This window comes from Rattus norvegicus, chromosome 15, assembly GCF_036323735.1.
Source record: "Rattus norvegicus strain BN/NHsdMcwi chromosome 15, GRCr8, whole genome shotgun sequence".
NCBI lineage: Eukaryota > Metazoa > Chordata > Mammalia > Rodentia > Muridae > Rattus > Rattus norvegicus.
The window spans coordinates 21,044,795-21,065,378 of record NC_086033.1 but is presented as its reverse complement, the minus strand read 5'-3'; the positions used below and the strand labels follow the sequence as shown (position 1 = coordinate 21,065,378).

Sequence of the window (20,584 nt, the reverse complement as noted above, 5' to 3'; positions counted from 1 at the left end):
ATAGTAAAGAGTAAAAACTGATGCAGTCACTCTCAGACATGCCAAGCTGCTTCAAAGAAGCAGATAACCATTAAGTTGCCTGAAAGAGTTTTACACTCAAGGACTAAGTCACATGGAAAGAACATTCTCCAACCAGTTGAATATGTTCGATTCCTGCTTTTGTGCGCTGTACCAGGCCTGGGTGGGCTTTGGTGATGCAACTGCCTTTGACTCATTTCTGTTCCTGTAAGTAATTCCTCACCCATATTTCCATCATTAACCTCAATAAAATTCATTGGTTCACCAAGTTGGGCTGTGGTGATACCCATACTTTGGTCTATTATAAGCTTCATATCTGAGGTGAGTAGATGTGTACTGAATCTCCACAGGAAAATCTTGTCACTCAGTAGACCCATTTAATGTGTGACTTTTTTTTTTCTTTTCTTTTTTTTGGAGCTGGGGACCGAACCCAGGGCCTAGCAAGCGCTCTTCCACTGAGCTAAACCCCCAACCCCTAATGTGTGACTTTTGATTGAAACTATCTACTGGAACCTATGGGATCATCAATGTTGGTAACTGACAGGCAAGTTTTCTACTCTGCCTAAATCTGTCAGAAGCAACTACTTAAAAACACAATTAAGTATATGAGAGCTTTGCTTATACCATGTCTGTGAGTGTGTATGTGAGTGTGTATGTGAGTATGTATATGAGCGTGTGGTCTCTGCAGGAGGCCAGAAGAGTGTTGAATTCCCTGAAACTGCAGGAGGCCAGAAGAGTGTTGAATTCCCTGAAACTGCAGGAGGCCAGAAGAGTGTTGAATTCCCTGAAACTGTTAACAAAGTTACAAATCTCCACGGTTTGCTCGGTACTGAAGCCAGGTCCCCAGCCATTTCTCCAGCCCCAAGAGATAAACTTTTCTGTTTGGAAGTGATAAAGAGTGAAGACGAATTCTAGCTTTCTTAAGACTAAGAAAGGTAATACTGTATACTAGTTTGATCTTTATTATGTAGGTCTTCCTCTCTTTACAGAATGTAAAAGGTAATTTTGATGTGAAAGATCACCCTGATTTATAAGAGGATGCTACAGACAATTCCTAATTACTTGTTTCTTTTCTTACAGGGGCTGGATTTGAAGCCTTGAATGTGCAGACCAGGCTTCCACCTGAGTTTATAGGAATCCTACTTCCGTCTGCTGAGTATTTTGATTACAGGCATATTCTACTATACCCAGTAGATGTCAACTGAAGTAAAATAAACACTGACATTTGCATCCAGAGTTTTTCAGGTGAAACTAACTAATTCCCTAACGGTAAGCAGTTTTCCAGTTTTGTCTAATCAACTATGACTATCTATAAAATATCTATCTATATTAAGCCTTACATTCCTTACTATTTAATCCATTTAAGTGAGAGTGAACTGTTGCTAGGTTTGAGTATGTTAGCTTACCTGTACTTCATCCCAAATGTCTCCATGATGTATGCAATAACAAAGGCGGCACTGAAGACAGAGAACAATTAGATAATACAATTCATAACTAAACACAAGAAACAAAGATTATCTAGATTCATTGATGTCAAGGCGATACATGATTGGACAGTAGAGAGTGGAGGGACAAAGTTTTTGTAAGGCGGGAGAGGGGAGGAAGGAGAGATCAAGATAAAGTCTATGGAGGAAGATGGTTCAGATTTAGGTGAACTAGATTGGTTTTATCTTGTCTAGGTGGGTGGTTTATATCTTTATCAATTAGCAGTGAATTTATTGTGTAATGAATTGTGGACTAAGAATTTAACATGTAAGTCTAATTGCTAAATTACAAGTTTCTGGAACTTTGATTTACCAGGCTAAAGAGGACAGCGTGTGAAAGGGGGTGAGAGGCAGCTGGAGTATGTGGATCTGGTTCTGTGTGCGTGTGTATGCGAGGCGTGGTAACAGCCGCCTAGGGGACTGCAGGAGAGGGCATTCAATGGGAGAAAGCCAGGAGTGGGCAGCTTGCGGACTGCGTGGAGGAGTAGCAGCCCCGAGAGTAAGTAGACCTGGCTTACAGGAACTGACAGCGAACATTCCTCTTCAATTTTTGCTGAAACATCATACCTTCTAGAGATACCTGCATTCCCATGGACGAGAACTTTTCCTGAAAAAGTTTAAACAAGAGTTAGTCATCTAAAAAATAAGAATTCAAATGTAAAATATACTCAAACCACATATCAGGGTACAGTGAGTCTTCCTTAGATATTTTATTTCATGTACTTGTCACTTAGCTATTAATTTTCCAGTCTTTATTTTAATTATGTAGAGAATACAGTGGATTTTAGGAGAAACTGAAATTTAGGTGGAAAAAATTTTGAAAGCATAAGATGAAGTTAAGTAGCTGGGGAAATGTACATTTGAATATCATCTACTATATAAAAATAGAATTTCTCTATCCTACAGTCAGAAAACCTATCAATTGTAACAAAAATTCCTAAAGATAAAACAAACACTACTGCCTGGAGATGGCTCAGTGGTAAGAGCACCTGTGGCTCTTGCAGAGGACCGGGCTTCATTCTCAGCATCCACAGGGCAGCTCACAACCGTCTGTACTCCAGTTATAGGGGATAAGATGACTTCTTCTGGCCTCTGTAGGCCACAGGCACACATATGGTACACATACATACATGTAGATAAAAGACTCATACACACAAAAACAAATCTTTAATAACAGAAAAAAATTTACCTCCATTTTGTAAGCTTCCATCAATAAACTCTTTAGTCTGAGGATAAGAGAGACTGTATTAGAAAAAGCATGTAGAGTAAGGTGAACATATAATACAGTAAAACAAAAGGAGGCTGAAAGTTACAGAGCAACACCTAATCTTTAAAAAACACAACTCTTAGGGCTGGAGAGATGGCTCGGTGGCTAAGAGCACTGTCTGCTCTTCCAGAGGTTCTGACTTCAATCCCCAGCAACCACATGGAGGCCTGTTTCCCACCTATGATTTGATGCCGTCTTCTGACATGCAGATTGAGCACTCACAGACAGACAATAAATAAATAAATCTTAAAAAGAGAGAAAAACACAGCTCTTGGGCTGGCGAGATGGCTCAGCAAGTAAAGGCACCACCACCAGGCTTGACCTACGCTCCATCCGGGACACATGGTAGAGAGAACAGACTCCAAAATCTGTCCTCTGATCTTCATATGCACATCATGGCACATACAAGTGTGCATGCACGAACACAAATAAAAAATGTAATATAATTAAAAACAAACATCAATGAGGGGACTGATGAGATGGCTCGGTGGTTAAAAGCACGACCAGGGGTAGGTTCCTAGAACCCATACGATGGCTCACAACCATCCCCAACTCCACTTCTAGAGGATCCAGTACGTTCTTCTGATTTCTGTGGGCTCTTGTACCCATGTGATACAAATACATACATTCAGGCAACATATTTAAGTACCAACAAAAAGACCTCAATGACACAACTTTTAAAGGTTATTTTTTTAAATACCTTACTTTCATTATAAAGTAAATCCTACATTTTTTTCAGTCATAATGAAGTAGAAATAGTTTTACAATCTAAATTATTAGGCTCAAATCATAAATTGTAAGTGATATTAAATACTGATACTTACCATAGGGAAAAAACGTATTATGTTTTCAACTGGATTATCAGCAATATCCAAGACTAGATACCTGGAAACAAAGCACTCATGGTAAATATACTCAGATCAATCCCCACACAAAAACTTGGAAGTTTTAAAATAAAACTAACATCCATTTATAATAAGACATCATTCTTTTTTTCTTTTTTTTTTTTTTGGTTCTTTTTTTCGGAGCTGGGGACCGAACCCAGGGCCTTGCGCTTCCTAGGCAAGCGCTCTACCACTGAGCTAAATCCCCAACCCCATAAGACATCATTCTTAATTACATTTCCACCCCAATGATCTTCCATGTAAGCAACTCATCTGTGCAATGACTGTGCAATACAATTTGACTTTTTGGTTGAACAATAATTTATTGAGATCCCTCCCTCCTAGCCTCGACAATTTCTCCGCTTGTAGATCTTGTCTGCTAGTTCCAGGAAGGTGGACAGGGCAGAGCACTGCTCTGTGAGATGCTGAGGTGGTTCTGTCTGTCTTCCGTATACTTGAAGAACACACACTGCAGATCTCACACAGTGCTTTCACCTGGGCCACCTTTTCTGGGTCCTTCTGCCCAGAATTCTCATCCAAGACCTGCTGCAGTTGAGGAGTGGTCTGTAGCAGACACTGAACCGCCAGCCAGCTGCATCTGTTGTCCTGGATGTCAGTGCTGACCTTTCTGGTCACACAGGTGTCTCCATGGGGATCAAGGGAGTCATCCTGGACCTGAAAGAACTCGCCCATCTCCAGCAGGATCTTCATGGCATTAGCATGTTCCTTCTCCCCACTAATCCCTGCCAGGCACACAGCAGCTGTGATAGGCAGGTAGAAAGAGTAGAGAGAGGCTGTCTTGTACTTGACAATAGATTTGTACCTCTTTTCAGTGTGTCTACCAAGATCCGCATGGCCCTGGGGTGCTGTGATGAGGGAGAGTCTGCCCGGTCTGTTTGATGTAACTCTACAGAAGGAGTAGGGCTGCTCCCTGCAGGAGAACTTCAGCAGGCGGTAGATGGAGGCTTCCAGAAGCAGAGCATCGTTGATGGCCAAGCCTATGCCTGGCTTCTGATACCAGCAGATTTGTGAGTGAGACGAGTGAGGGAAGGGTTCATGATGTCATCTGACATGAGGAAAAGCCTGGAGCAGTCCTACACACCAGCCCACAGCCAGAGCCCACTCAAGATTCTCAGCATCCTGTTTCCTTGGCTCCAACAGCTCCTTGAAGGCCTGTACCACCGTCAGACCCCGAGTGAACTTGCCTCCTACAGCACTGCACGCCAGGACTTCCTTGAGTCGGGTAATAGTCTCTGGGTGTCCCAGTTCATCCTCAGTCAGCACCTTGACGATCTGGGAGAAGTGCTGGATGAAATTCTGCTTTTCTTGGTTATAAGCATCCAATTTCTGATCCCCATTCATTCTGATAGAGGAACTAAATGCTCTGGGCTTCAGTGTGCGTTCTCTTGGGCTTGTTTGTTTTCTTCAGGGTAGGTTCCTGGTGTAGCTCTAGCTGCTCTGGAACTTGCTCTGTAGACCAGGCCGGGCTCAAACGCTACAGATCCACCTGCCCCGTCTCCCACGTACTGGGATTAAAGCATGCAAGTTTGACTAAGCTTGACTTTTTAAGCTACTCTTTATTCTATGAGCTCCATTTCCCTGTATGTTTTTACTATGAGAAGGTTTGTATTATTTTTATTAGTTTTTTGAGAATTTCAATAGATGAATACAGTATATTTTGATTATATTAATTTTCCATTCGTTCCCCCATATTTCTCTAGGACAGAGACTCTCCATCCTCCTCTCAAACTTCATACTCCTTTAAAAAATTTTTCATTTTTTTTCTCTTTCTTTTCTCTTTTTTTCTATGTAGCTCTGGCTGTTCTGGAATTCTGCCTCCCCAGTGCTGGGATTGTGTTCTAATACTAAGGTGTCATAATTAACCTTTAAAAAGGACTTTATTATGTGAAGGAGTATTTGGCTTGCAAGTGTGCCTGCTACCCAGGAAAGCCAGCAAGGGCACCTGGATCCCTTCAAACTGGAGTTATAATGGTTGTGAGCTACCATGTGCATGCTGGGAACCAAACCCAAGAGCAGCCAGTACTCCTATAACCACTGAGCTATTTCTCCTGCCCCTGATAATTTTTTTTTCTTTTTTTCCGAGCTGGGGACGGAACCCAGGGCCTTGCGCTTGCTAGGCGAGCACTCTACCACTGAGCTAAATCCCCAACCCCCTGATAATTTTTGATTATCATAAAAAGTGAAAAATAATTTTCAAAGTATATCTCTAGGGACTGTGTCATAGATTTATGGTGTGTAAGAACATTTAAAGCCTTACAACACAACATGTGATAGTTTGGTATAAAATGTTTATTTAATTAAAACAAAATCCATAAGCAGTAAAGAGAGCTTCACAGTGAGTCTAGAAAATTAGTACAAAAAGTCCACATACTCTCAGTCCTACCCCCATTTCTGTCAATCTACCCCCGTGAGTTGGCGGAAGATGACTCTCTAGTGGTCTGATGTTACCTCCCTATCTTTGCACCTTCAGAGGACACTTCAAAGGAAGCTTTACGTTTGATTGTGGGAGAGGGAGTTAAATAACAAAATGGTGTGGTGGCTCAGTTCTGTAGTTCTGGCAGTTGCGGGGCAAGGCAGGAGGCTCCAGGCTGCCTGAGCTACTAAGATTCCAGTTTCAAAGAAAAACCAAACAAGAGGCAGAGAGATGACCTGGTGGTGAGGAGCATGTGCTGTTCCTGTCTGGGGCCTCACAACTGTCTGCAACTTCAACTCCAGGACACTGGAGGCTCTGAACCCAAGGGCACTCACATGCACATACCACGCATCTATACATAATCAAAAATAATACATCTTTTTAAAAAGTATGGTGAAACACTGAGTCAACCATTCATTGTTTTGAATTGGCATCAGATCCCATTACAAATGCTTGTGACCTACCTGGGGGTTGCTGGGAATTGAACTCAGGACCTCTGGAAGAGCAGTCAGTGCTCTTAACCACTGAGCCATCTCTCCAGCCCCAGTTATACTCATTTGTATGATCAGTAAAGCAAAGCATTACAATGTTTTTAACATCTGTCTGACATATCCTAAGTTTAAAAAAAATATTTCTAACACACTTTTATATAGATACATAATATCTCTATAAAGATACTGAAAAACAATTGGTAGCAGTTCTCTCCCAATAAGCATCTGCCTTTTGTTTTTAGCATGTGTAATGCCGTCTTTGTTACTGTTGTATTATTTGTCTTATTAGTCAGCTTCAATTTGGAGTCCAGCCTCCTAAGTGGTAGGATTATAAGACTGTATCACCAAATCCAGCTTATTTTTTTTTCCAGCTTATTTTTTAAATGAACCTAAAATAACAAATAGTAAGACTTTTAATGATTCAGCTGCAATAATTAGAAGATAAATGAGAAAGCTAGAAATATATGAAAAAGTATTTAACTCCACCAGATTGAAACAAATTTCAGTATCTTATAACTGTGTCTTGGAGAGACACTGAGGAGACAGTCACACTTGACAGTGAAATATAAATGGAGGGCAGTCTGCGATACTTATTAAAATGTCTCGTGCTCATCTTCTTAGAGCCAACATTTCTATAAATTTACCCTATCAGTATATTCACATATAAACTAAGTAACATGCTCAAGGATGGTCACTGCATATCTTAGGAATACATAACAAAGTCTGCAAATATAGAAATGCCCAATAAGATATTGACTGAGGCTGGATATGGTATACACACATGTAATTTTGTCTTTAGGAAGCAGAGGCAGGAGGACAATCATTCATTCAAGACCAGCCCTGGCTACATAATAAGACCCTGTCACAGACAGACAAACAGAATATATAAAGGTTTCAGGGAAGACCAAGGAGATAGCTCAGTGGGTAGTGCACTACCCATGAGTGTGGGGGCCTGAGTGTTCAAATTCCCAGAACCATATAAAAAGCTTGGTAGGGAGATAGAGAAACAGCTCAGTAGTTAACTGGCTGCTCTTCCAGAGGACTGAGATTTGATTCCCAGCATCCAAATGACAGCTCAGAAGTATAATTTCAGTTCCAGAGGATCTGATGCCCTCTTCAAATCTCCATGGGCACCAAGCACAAAATGGTACACAGACATACATACAGGCAAGATCCCCTTACATGTAAAATAAGTTTTTTTTTTTCCTTTTTCTTTTTTTTTGGAGCTGGGGACCGAACCCAGGGCCTTGCGCTTCCTAGGCAAGCGCTCTACCACTGAGCTAAATCCCCAACCCCGTAAAATAAGTTTTTATCCAATACATTTTGATCACATTCTTCCAATATCCTCTATACCTCCATTTCCAATCATTTTCAGCTCTTTCCCTATTAAAGACAGACAGACAGACAGACAGGCACACACACACACACAATGAGAATCAAAACAAGTAAACAAAGTCCAACAAGACAAAATACACCAAAGGAAAACAAAAAGCACACAAATAATACGGAATTTATTTTTGTGTTGAACAAATGTTTCTGGGCATGGGGCCTGCCCTGAACTGTAACTAATGAAAAAAAAAGCTAGGTGTGGGGGCTAGAATGATATTCAATTTGGTTCCTACATCCATGTCTGGATCTATAACCATGTCTGTAACCATCCCCTTTAAGTCCAGTTCCAGGGGCATCTGTGCTTTTATGTGCCCATATCCATAGAAAGACAAACACACACATAATTAAAAATAGTATCTTGAAGAGAAAGACAAGGTTTGGGAACTCAAGATCTCTAATCCCAGTACTCTAATGGCAAGATGGGAGGCACAGATTTCAGGGGACTCCCCTGAAGCCTGTGGGCCAAACTAATGTAGCATATGTTACTGCAAACAACAAAAGACCAAGCTCGATTCAGTTGTTTCTTGACCTCCATATGCTAGCAGGGGTGGGGGCCAACTCAGAAACTATTAAGTCAAAACAACCTTATCTACAGGAATAGGCTTCTGAATAGACACAATGAAGAAGAAATCGCAGGTGCCTTTGAGGAAGGGACTGAGTATCTAGGAGGAAAGGAGTACAGAAAAACATTCTAAAATTATGAACAAGATTTAAATATTTTACATAAATTCTGTTATACACCATATAGCTGATACTTAGGAAATAGCTGAAAGTTATATTATATAACAACCTTGAAACAAAATCATTACAGGACAGGGAAAATGCTAACCTAGCATGCTTGAGGCTCTGGGTTTAATCTCAAAACACTTTGAAGACCAGTAAAAATAATAAAACAACACTGCATGTTTTATCCTTAACATTTTTTCTATAAAGCACAGCAACAATTCTTACCTAAATAATTGTTGAAAGTTTGGTTTAATAAAGTTTGCTTCAATATTTTGCCGTATGCAAATTATATGAGTTATGCCATGTTTCTGCAGTATAGGTAGCTAAAAAAAATGGGGAGAGATAATAGTTTAAAATATAAAATATCACCTTACAATATTATGTCTGAAAATAGAAAAGACTCATATCTAATTCTGAGGTACAGAAGATTAAAGCTAATCTTATGGTAATTGGCCTGACATGATCCACCAGACGGTTCAATGATTCAAGTCTAACACACAGATTGCTCTCTGAGCTTTAACATCAACTTATTTATGTTTATTTCTAGGGCTTGATGGGAACTTTTCAAGAAACTCGTACTATTAACAACTGTGACTAAAGCCAGGGAGTTTAGAGTCATGAGCTCCTAAGCTAGACATCCCAGGTCAGCCAATGAACTGAGCTTGGTAGCTCAGCTTTGTTCTGGGAGAACGAGAAACACTACTCTTACCTGAGCAGTTAGGATTAATTTTAAGGAAAGAAAAAAATGTGTACTATATAGACTTAGTCTGACAAAGTCATGAGATGGAAATCCCATGTGGGAGCATGACCTTTATATGACAAAGAAAAGAGCCTGCTCACTCTATCCCCATAGAGCAGGGATCTGCCATGAGAGACGACTCACTGTCTGAGGTTATCCTGGTCTACATAGCTTGAGTTACATAGTGAAACCTTGTTTCAAACAGTAACAACAAAGAAAGCAAACCAAACCAAACTAAAAACTCCTTTAAAAGCTTTGAAGGTACATTTAACTAAGTAAAGCAAAGCTTATCAGAATGAAATTCTAATGCAATGGCAGAATATATTTGTACTTTTCAACAGAAGCATTTATAAAAAGTGAACTATGACTTTACCTCCAGATACAAATAGAAAAAAGTTAGAAAAAGAAATAGACCAAAAAAAAAAAAAAAAAAAATAGACCATTGGCTAACAAGCAACCTGAATTCGTCTTTTTTTTATGGTCAAAAGGTACTTTTTTGGGGATGGTATGAGTAGAAATTTGGGATATATTATGGTGACTCAGATTGAGAAATATAAATACATACACAAAGAAGATGTAAGTTGGGAAATTGGGAAAAGGATTAATAGAAGTCGGTGGAGGAAAAGAGAGGAAAAAGATACATGTTTGAATATCATCAAAATGGTTTATGAAATAAAAATGTCATAGTGAAACCTGTTATTAGGCATAATTATATATGCTAATATGGGTGCTAATGATTGGGAGGACCTGCACCTGGTCATCAGTACACTCTGGGCAACAGCTCTGCTGACACCATCGTCTAGAAAGTCAAAGCTCTATTTGTTTACTGACTTTTACATCATCTACCCTTTCCAGCTTCCTGGCTGGGCACCTCTACTATCAAGAACGTTCCGATTTCAGGATGACTCTGAAAATTATTGTCACGAAACTATCATATAGAAGTATATTAAATTCTGAATCAGCAAACCTTTGGGGAAATATTTGCAATATAATGTTTTACACTATATATCACTCAATAAGAATCAGTACCATCCCCATAATTCATAAAGCTGAGAATTCCTTAGAAAGTGGTAACTAAATCACTAAATACTAAAATAAACCACCCCATCTTAACCTAGCAACTGAAGAAGTCTATTCCCAATGTAAAAGAAGAATCACTCTAAAACATGCACTTTTACTTTGATACGAGCTAACACTCTCTTCTATTTCCTCCTCTGATACTTTGCACGTATCTGATAATGGTCAGAAGATGTCTGGCATGTACTGATATAACATTTTAAGATAGTAAATAAATTACTAATAGTTGTAGGATTGGTAAATCTATAAAACACAAGATTTCGTGAGAAAAATAAATTATAAAAACTATTGTAATTTGTGGTGAAACACTTCAAAAGTATTAAAGGTCTAGTAAATTTAAAAGTAGGTACAAGTACTCTGAACACTGCTGTTATAAATATTCCTAGTATAAAATTCTTACTATTAAAAACTTACCCGATAAAAAGTTGGTTTACTAAAGCCTCTTGGAGAACCTACCCTAAAGTTCATACCTTGCTTTTCATAGCAGAAGAGTAGGGGCCTAAGAACAATCCAGGCAAAACTTCCTAGGGGAAAACACATAGGTAAAGTTTAAACCATAGCAAATATGTATCGCATAGGTCAACTGTCTCTGTGTACAGGGGCTAATAGCCTTTGCAATATTCTGGTGAAAACTTTGATCAAGGAGCATTTCCTAGGCATATATAGCAAACTGGGATAAGAAATAATAGGTGTGCCTTTATAAATTCAAGTGAAATGTTCCCGATTTAAGTTTTATTCTAAAAAGTCAGATATTCAAGTTCCTACAATGCTTTTTATAAGTAGGATTGGATATAATCAGCACATTATATTATCGACATCCACATTAATAAAAACCTTAACTTCTATTATTATTTATAACCTAAAAATAAAACAGGCATAAAGAAAAGCACCCTGTTAGAATTACGGTTACTCTAACTTTTATTTGGTCAAAACAGAAAGCAGTGTGGAGCCAAGTGTAGTGGAGCACCCTGTAGTTCCAGCACCAGCACCCAGGAGGCTGAGGAAGAGGATCCTAAGTTGGAGCAGTCTGGGTTACACAGAAGATCCAGGTCAGTGGGAACTCAATCAGACCCTGTCCTTCCTTCAGAACCAAAGCAGCACAAGATGACACAGGATACAACTTCATCACAGTAAATAAAAACTAGTCAACAGTAATCAATCACTATAGATACGGCCCTAAACTCCAGGCAGGTCCCCTGCCCTAGTCTCTTGAGTGCAGAGCTGATAGGAATGGTCCCAAGAGCATCTTACGAGTATGAATTACATTTTACTTATGTGTGCATTTCCCATAGCACAGGGTTGTTCTCATATGTACTCACATATGTCACATACAGTTAAAGGTCTAAAAGGAGCTTTCTTCTCTCTCTCCTTTTTAATGAAGCCGAGTTGGGGTTTAATAAAGCATGAGGTTAAGAGAAAAATACTTAGAAGGAAAGCAAGACACCAGAGAGCATGGTGGGCTTCCCAAAGACGAGTCACTTAAAAGTGAGTTTTCATTAAGAAAGGAAGCAGGCCTTTGGAAGATACAGGGTCAAGAGTGAGGGCACTGCTTATATTGAGGACTAACGAAGCTGACTGCAAATGATAAGAAATATAAAAGAGGGGCATTCATTCCCAACAGTAAGCCATCAACTCACTGAATATAGTTAAGTCAGTTACAGATGTCAACCGGGAAGTAGACATAAAAAAATGAGTAACTACCTAAAATTATTTTACAGTCAAGTCTCTTGAATTTATCCAAATTAGACAGGAAAGCAAACTGCTTTAAAAGGAACATAAGCACTTCATTTTTTAAATAAGGAAAAACAGTGACTCATCAAGCACATCCACATATTGCTATGACCTTAAATCTAATCCAAACAATATAGACAATTCATTTTACATATTAAGATTTTGACACAAATGGAACATATTTACCACACGATACCCTAATACTGCACAATACTTATAACTGTAAATATGACAACCCTACAGACTATGAAACAGCAGGTCTCCTTTGTGCAGTAAGCACAAGTTATTAAATAATAGGGTCATTTGAATAAATTAAAAGTTGTCGTACCTGCATCTCTCGTCTCATAGGGTAAGTCCACTCCTTGAAAAGGAAAACAAAAATAAATAAATAAAAATAAATAGAATGAAAAATACCACAGGCTTCTCAGATAGCTCAAGTCTGACAATCTGAAACTTATCCTTGAAACCCAAGGATAGAGACCGGGATCCTCAATGGTACCCTTTGAGCCCATCACTGTAAATAAATAAAAGTAACCAGGTATGATGGCATGTTTATAATCCCAGAATTTAGATGACAGAATCAAGAGGATTGCCAAGTTCTATGGCAGCCTGGTCTATACACTCACTCTCTCTCTCTCTCTCTCTCTCTCTCTCTCTCTCTCTCACACACACACACACACACACACACACACACACCCTATAGCAGATATCCCTGGTGACAGATAGCAGATAGTCACACACACACACACACACACACACACGCACGCACACACGCACGCACACACGCACGCACACACACACGCACACACACACGCGCCCTATAGTAGATATCCCTGGTGACAGAAATCAGATTACAATTTGCCTGGTGTTATGTTGGGTGGAGCAGGGAATGCCTATAAACATTGGGTACCTTTCTTCTTTTACTAAATTATTTCCCTTTGCTTTATGTGTCTGGGTGTTTTGTCTGCATTATGCCTGTGTACCACATCTGTGACTGGTTTCTTCAGCGCCAAAAGAGGGTGTTCCTCTGGAACTGGAGTTGCAGATGCTTGTAGGCTGCCATGTTGGTGCCAGAAGTCAACCAGGTAAACTAGAAGAGCAGCCACCAGTGAAACATCTCTCCAGGCTCCATGGGATACCTTTCTAAACTGATATAAATGTTCTTCAATCTGAGCCTGGCACGGTGGCACATGACTTTGATCCCAGCATTCGGAAGCATAGGCAGACAGATCTTTGAGTTCAAGACCAGCCTGTGGCAGAACCTTCCCCTAAGGAATAAAGATTTCAGAGGGCCAGTCACTGGGCAAGGAGTGTGTGTGTGTGTGTGTGTGGGGCCTTCTGGGTGGCCAGGGTGGAGAGAAAGAGGGGAGGCAGGAGAAAGATACCCTTTTGGATAGGTGAGGTTGATCTGCTACTGGAGGCTTTATAACTCTGAATGGCTTACAAATTAGGACACTAGCTGCTGCGTCCAGCTACTGTGTTACCTGTTGATTGTAAACTAAGCTTGTGTGATGTTTTCCTTCACAGTGACCACTGGGCTCCAGAGAGAAAGGTACAGCAGCAAAGCACAGGTTTGCCTGAAGTCCACCCCAGTTAGCTGTGGGAATTCGTAAGTGTGGGGCTGGCATGGCAGTGACCCACCATGGGAACTTAGCAAGCCAGATGACGAGATTTCAGAGCTCTGGGTCAGAGAGTCTACCAGTCTGAGAACAGGCCAGCCTGCTCACTGGTGCCTTGCCGGCAGTAGTGGGAGATTCATAATACACTAGCACAGTCTAAAATATGAGTTCCAGGATAGCCAGGGCTACACAGAGAAACCCTGTCCTAAACAAACATGAAAACAAAGAAAACAAAAACAAAAAACAAAGAGCACTTATTAGCCAAAATGACAGACCATATAATAAAAAGAATAAAGATTACTCCAGGATAGGAAATATTCAAAAGGTAAACTGTCTTAGAATTTTTATTGCTATAATGAAACACCACAGCAAAAGCAACTTGGGAGCACAAAACAGGTTTACAAATCCCAGCTCTGAAAAAAAAGAAAAAAGAAAAAGAAAAAAGCCACAGCAGGAATTCAAACCAGATGGGAACCTGGAAGTAAGAGCTGATGCAGAGGCCATAGAGGAGTGCTGGTTACTGGCTTTCCCCTTATAGCTTTCTCAGATGACCATGGCTTGTGTCAGGCTGACATAAAACTGGCAGCATAATACCTGTTCTACAAGCTCAGAGCTACAAGCTCAGCAAAAACACTTTTCAAGTACGGAATAAAAGGCAATCCTATACAAAAGCATCTCTGGAAAGGTAACTCAGGCATCAAGATCACAGTGCTCATGTTACAGGCCAGGAACTCTAAAATGCATCTAACACCAGCTTTGAGGTGGGCAGAGACAGGAGGACAGCTTGGGATTTCTGGCTTCCAACTTTGCCAAGAAAACACGAGTCCCAGGTTCAGGCAGAGACCTCATTCAGAACAGCCACGGTGATAAATGACTGTGTGCATACAGATGGACATCCATTTATGTACACAAGTAAGATTTTATAATCTTTAAAATTTTCCTCTAAACTAGGCATAATCACACACTTTTAATCTCAGCATTCAGGAGACAGAGGCAGGTAGATCCCTGTAAGTTTGAAGCCAGCTAGGACAGACCCTGCCACCCTCCCCCCAATAACTTTTTATAAAAACCAATTTTATTTTTTAATTAATTATTATTGAGAAAAGGTTTCTCTGTGTGGTCCTGGCTGTCCTAGAACTTGCTCTGTAGACCAGGCTGGCTTACAACTCCATCCGCCCCTGCCTCCCATGTGCTGGGATTAAAGGCATGTACCATCATGCCTAGCTAGAAAGACCAAGCTTATAAACAGATTCTTAGTAAAGAAACTTTTTTCAAGATTTATTTGTTTACTTATTTATCTCATGTATGTGAGTACACTGTCACTGTCTTTGGGCAGGCCAGAAGAGTGAATCCCATTACAGATGGTTGTGAGCCACCATGTAGTTGCTGGGAATTGAACTTAGGACCCCTGGAGGAGCAGTCAGTGCTCTCTTAACCACTGAGCCATCTCTCCAGCCCTAAAGAAACTTTTTAAAATGTAATGTTAAGGGGTTGGGGATTTAGCTCAGTGGTAGAGCGCTTGCCTAGCAAGCGCAAGGCCCTGGGTTCAGTCCCCAGCTCTGAAAAAAAAGAAAAAAGAAATGTTAAAAAAATATTAACATTGTGTCTATTTATACTTCTATTTTAAACAGAATTTTATCCACTCCCCCCAGAATTTTATTTTTTAGAGATTTATTTTTACTACTTTCCATATAATAGTGTTTTTCTCTCGTGTATGTATACCATGTATGTGCCTGGTTCCCTCAGAAGTCAGAAGAGGTCACCCATGTCTTGGAAGTGGTGCTGAAGTTGAGTTGCTGTGTGAATGCTTCTCTGCAGGTGGAGTCTTCTCTCCAGTCGTGAGTCTTACCTCACGTCTAGATAACTCAGATCCACAGTGTACTTTGGTAATTAGTACATCTCTATTCAGTCTTTCAATGTGAGCAAAAAAAACCTTATGGAAAGCATATCTTTAAACAAAGACTGATTATACAAAGTAGCAATTATAATTCCTGAAATTAACGGAGAATCTGATTTTTCAAGTCAGTCAAAAAAAAAAAAAAAAACAAAAAAAAAAACCCAAAAACCAAAAACCATTAGCCAAACTTGGTGTCTGTGTGCTTCTTCAACTTACCAGAAGATAATGATTATTTTCTTTTTCTTTTTTTGGTTTTTCAAACAGGGTTTCTCTATGTAGCCCTGGCTATCCTGGAACTCATTCTGTAGACTAGGCTAGCACATTCACAAGAGAAATAGTTCTATCTTTTCCATAGAAAAGTTTTAATGATTTAGGTCAAAGACAATGTCCTTTTTAGTGACGGTGTCCCTAATATGAAGTGTGGAGTGTTACAAGGAATAAGCACACAGTGAGTGTGTATTCTGAAGATACTTGGTGCTGTAGACACTGCAGCACTGACAGGCCTCCGGCCTAGATCTCAGAGATCTACCTGACTGCCTCTGCTCCAGAGTTCTGAGACTAAAGGTATTCAAAGATTTTCAAGTCATCTACTGACCAAACTTATTTCCTGAAGCAACTTGTTACAAGCATAGGAAAAGCATAAAGAAATTCCTTACTTAAAATAAAAACACTGCATGTGGTTAAAGAAGAGCAGAAACACACTGTGGGATGACTAAAGCTCGGCTGAGAGATACTGTGAGGAGAGGATCCACCCTATCCTCCAGTGCAGTGGTTCTCACCTTCTCTAATGTAGTTGCTACTTCATTTTTTTAACTGTAATTTTGCTAGTGTTATCATTTGTAATGTAAATATTTGATATGTGACCCTAAAGGGGTCCTAAACCATAGGTTGATAATTGCTGTTCTAGGGTGTGATAAAAAAATGAGTCTATTAAAAGAAAGAAAAAAAGGCTGGGTGGTGGTGGTTGACTCACACCTTAATCTTAACACTTGGGAGGCAGAGGCAGGCAGATAGACGTCTTGAGCTCAAGGCCAGCCAGATTTACAGAGTGAAGTTGAGGACAGCCATGGATACAAAGAAAAAAACCTATGTTGAGGGAAAACAAAATACTGAGTCTATGAAAACTGACAATAAATAGACTAGTAGAAAAGGTACACACATTTATTATGTGCACAGGGCAAACATCCAATACCAGTGATAATTAGAAACTTAAAGTTGAGCATGGTGGCACCTGCCTGCAATCACACCACTTAGGGGGTCAGGATAGCAAAAGCTTTGAGATTATGTCTGTGCGTGTGTCTAAGAAAGCCACATGAACCAATGTGCAAGGAGTCTTAGAACCCAGGGCTTGTGATAAACCTGGGTGTGGTATCCACTTCTCTTTTGTAAGTTAATCTTCTGTTGTTTACTGTTTACTGAACCCCTTTTCAAGATCTATTTTCTAGGTAACTGAGGGGCATTTAGAAACCTTCTCCTGCATCTGCCGTTTTATATACCCAAACAACCAGCATGTCAAACAGCAACATTTTGGGGTGAAATTTCCTAAACCCTTTCAATGTAGCAAGTTAGAAGGAACTCAAAGCAACAGAATAAATGTGCTTTTTTGTTAAAGTACTTCCCCCCCCCAAAAGATTTAACCAAGTAAAGGGTATTCAATGCTATTAAATTATTTTTAAGTTTAAAAAAAAATGTAAAGAAGAAAATGAGGGCTGGAGAGATGGCTCAGTAGTTAAGAGCACTGACTGCTCTTCCAGAGGTCCTGAGTTCAATTCCCAGCAACCACATGGTGGGTCACAACCATCTGTAAAGAGATCCGATGCCCTCTTCTGGTGTATCTGAAGACAGGTACAGTGTACTTATATATAATAAATAAATAAAATCTAAAAAAATAAAAAGGGGGGGTTGGGGATTTAGCTCAGTGGTAGAGCACTTGCCTAGGAAGCGCAAGGCCCTGGGTTCGATCCCCAGCTCCGAAAAAAAAGAGGAAAAAAAAAAAAAAAGGAAAGAAAAAAAAAGAAAATGAAATTTGAATCTCAATTTTTAACAAAAACAAGATTCCAAAGTTGATTCACACTCTGTGTAAGTTTGTAGACAAAAGACCATGAAACACTGTCTACATATTTATACCAAAATAAGTTACTACTACAATAGGATGTGGCAGTACACATCTTCAAATCCAAGAATCAAGAAGGCAGAGGCAGGCAGGGCTCTATGAGTTTGAGTCTAGCCTGGTCTACATAATGAGTTCCAGGATAGTCAGGGCTACACAGAGAAACCCTGTTGCTAATAATATTAATAATTACAAGAATTAAAAGCAAGTTGCAGAGCAGCAAGAGAATAGACGTTACCTCCATTCACAGGTCACATACACACATAACCTTAAGCCTCACTAGAATAAGTACGGATCTGAAATTATTCCAGTTGCTATCAGATGCTGATCTTTGAGAGTTTTCTCACCTTAACTCTACAGCTATGTTTGAGTATATCTCCCCAGAAACAAGTCTTGAGATGTCTAAACAAGGAATTAAAAGGTGGAAACTCAATACAAATACAGTGTGTTGAGGGGGGCCTCTGAAAGTAATTAGGTTTAGAAAATGTTAGCATAAACCTCATGACTATATCCCAAGTAAGAGGAAGTCCAAATGGTTGACAGACAATACAGACTAATGGATGTATGAATGACACTGGGACTGGTGGACCACACCACCTACAAGAAAGCCATCACTCACCTGGCAGTGATTTGATTTTTGATTTTCTATGTGAAAGAAACTGTAAATTGTTTTTGATGCCTTACATATATCATTGGGAAATAGTAAGTAAGAAGTTACAGTTTTTGCAGGGAATAAATATAATTACAATAAAGGGGGGGAATTAAGTTATAACTTCTAAGAATAGGGGAGGGAAGAATTAAGGTGTATTAAAAACCCAAAAGAATTAGGAGTCAGGACTCCACCTCCACTATGTGCAGTAGTGACCCTGATAGAACACATACTCTAAACCTCAATCAATCTCTCTCTGTGGAGAAGTCAGAAGGCTGCTTGCCAGAGTTGGTTCTTTTCTTCTATCACAAGAGAAACCACTTGTGAAACTGAAAAATTATTTGAAGATACAATACCCCTCATTTACCTGACTGTACATTAAAGAAAAAAGTACAAAATCTTTTTTAAATTTATGATTCAACTTAAAAATATATTCAAGTCTCAACCATCACTCCTAAGAATTCTCCAAATGCTTGTCACTTGGGAGAAAAGGGATTGAAGGACATTCCTGGCTACACAAGACCTTGGCTTAAAATTAAAATTCATTTAAAAACGTAGTTAAGATTGGCGGCACACACCTTTAAAACCAGTACTCAGGAGACTGACTTTAAGGCCAGTTTTCTCTGCACAGAGTTCCAGGACTGCCGGGGCTACAAAGAAATCCTTTCTCAAAAACCCATAACCACAACAAAACAAACACAAGAAAGTGATCAAATGAAGACATTCAACAGAATTGAATGGTATAAAGTCTCCATCTCATATGTAACCCAAATACCTTTAAAACGATGAGAGGCACCTTCATTCCCATTTGGGGTGCAGAGGCAGTGGATCTCTGTGAGTTCCAGCACAGCCAGAGGTGAGTATTAAGACATGTAAGTCAAAACACACAACAAAACTCTAGAATCCCTTTTTGATCCTATTAAGTGTCACAGCTAAGAATCCTTGTCTTGTTACTAATTTAGCCACTGGTGAACTCTAATTTAACACTTTCTGGTACCATAAAATATTTGCAACAGATGTTAGGTAAAGAAAAGAAAAATCAAGGTGGAGTGAAAAGAACCCTAAATTCATAAATTGAGAGAAATTTGCTCTCGACAGTTCTTTCCTACAAAGGCAAGAATTGTGACTAAAAAATTTCAAATTCAAAGAAGCTGTCTTTTTGACTTTTTTTCCTATTAGTCATAGTTTTTTTGTGGGGTTTTTGTTGGTAGTTGTTTTTTTGACTTGAGAGCTATTAGGGTTCAATTCCAGAGTTCACGCCTCCGGTCTATTCCACACGTGGGGCTCTGTGTCCCGCATGTGAACCTAACACCAAGCTCAGATTAAAAACAACTTCACAGCGTGTTGCTTTGGCAAAGATGAGTCTGTGTTCAAAAGTGATCAGGGGTACTCTCCTGGTTGGCCCTACCGACAGGGGTCCCATGGGAGGAGGAACTCAGTGACGCCCCCTACGGGAAACAGGAAGAGTCTGGCACAGTAGGGCCAGGGGCGCTACCCGGGGGCTGCCAGCCGCAGGGCCGGCGGGCGGGCACTCACCTCGGCGTCGTCTTTGCACTGCGGGAGCGAGGGGAACTCCAGTTTCACGTCCTCCATGGTCCAAGGGCCCCGGCGGGTGGCTGCGGCGCGCCCGGCCGCCCCCCCCCCCCGGGCTGGCAGAGGCGACAAGGGAAGGAGGGCGGGCGGATGGCGGGCTGACGCGCGGCGGGCTCACAGCAAGCACTCGCGGACCACGGGGTCCGGGCGGCTGCGACAGGAAGGCGGATGGCAGGGCGGTGCGCTGCGGGCCGCCATGCTGCGGCCGTCTCCCTCCTGCAGGTCTCCGCGCCCCTCAGACAGCCGGAATCCGGCCCAGGCTCGAGCCCATAACCGTCTCCTCCCGCCCCAACCCACGCGCCACAGCCAATCCCAGCCCACGCTCGCCGACGGCCCGCCCCCGCCGCCGCCAGGTGTCAGCGCGCCTCCGCCCTGCCGGTCCGCGAGCGCGCAGACGCGGGGGGAGGGGCTTCCCGCGGGGCGGAGCCGCGGCCGAAGGGAAGGCGAGAGGTCGGGGAAGGCAGTCTGCTGTCGGG

At 40.8% G+C, this 20,584-nt stretch overlaps 2 protein-coding genes and 1 pseudogene across 8 annotated transcripts in view; all 3 read right to left on the bottom strand.

The window, feature by feature from the left end:
- The window catches only part of Rps10l6 (ribosomal protein S10-like 6), a 489,065-nt gene that overhangs the window by 211,714 nt on the left and 256,767 nt on the right, over positions 1-20,584 (bottom strand). The window lies entirely within an intron of this gene.
- Styx (serine/threonine/tyrosine interacting protein) overlaps positions 1-20,584 on the bottom strand; it is a 31,778-nt gene that overhangs the window by 10,137 nt on the left and 1,057 nt on the right. For 2 of the 7 annotated variants that reach the window (XR_010057793.1, XR_010057794.1), the window contains exons 1-8: positions 20,052-20,184; positions 12,569-12,601; positions 10,980-11,033; positions 8,919-9,016; positions 3,594-3,654; positions 2,692-2,728; positions 2,021-2,109; positions 1,425-1,475 (exon numbers count right to left, since the gene is read on the bottom strand). Coding sequence is in view for 4 of the 7 variants with exons in the window: in NM_001271541.1 (NP_001258470.1) it covers positions 1,425-1,475; positions 2,070-2,109; positions 2,692-2,728; positions 3,594-3,654; positions 8,919-9,016; positions 10,980-11,033; positions 12,569-12,601; positions 20,052-20,108 (431 nt within the window). In the remaining 3 variants the exon portion in view is untranslated. Of the gene's footprint in view, positions 1-1,424; positions 1,476-2,020; positions 2,110-2,691; positions 2,729-3,593; positions 3,655-8,918; positions 9,017-10,923; positions 12,602-20,051; positions 20,317-20,584 lie in introns of those variants that run through there. The other 5 variants (XR_359856.5, NM_001271541.1, XM_063273890.1 and 2 more) reach the window with 5 other exon arrangements.
- LOC689246 (farnesyl diphosphate synthase pseudogene) lies at positions 3,963-5,066 on the bottom strand (annotated as a pseudogene).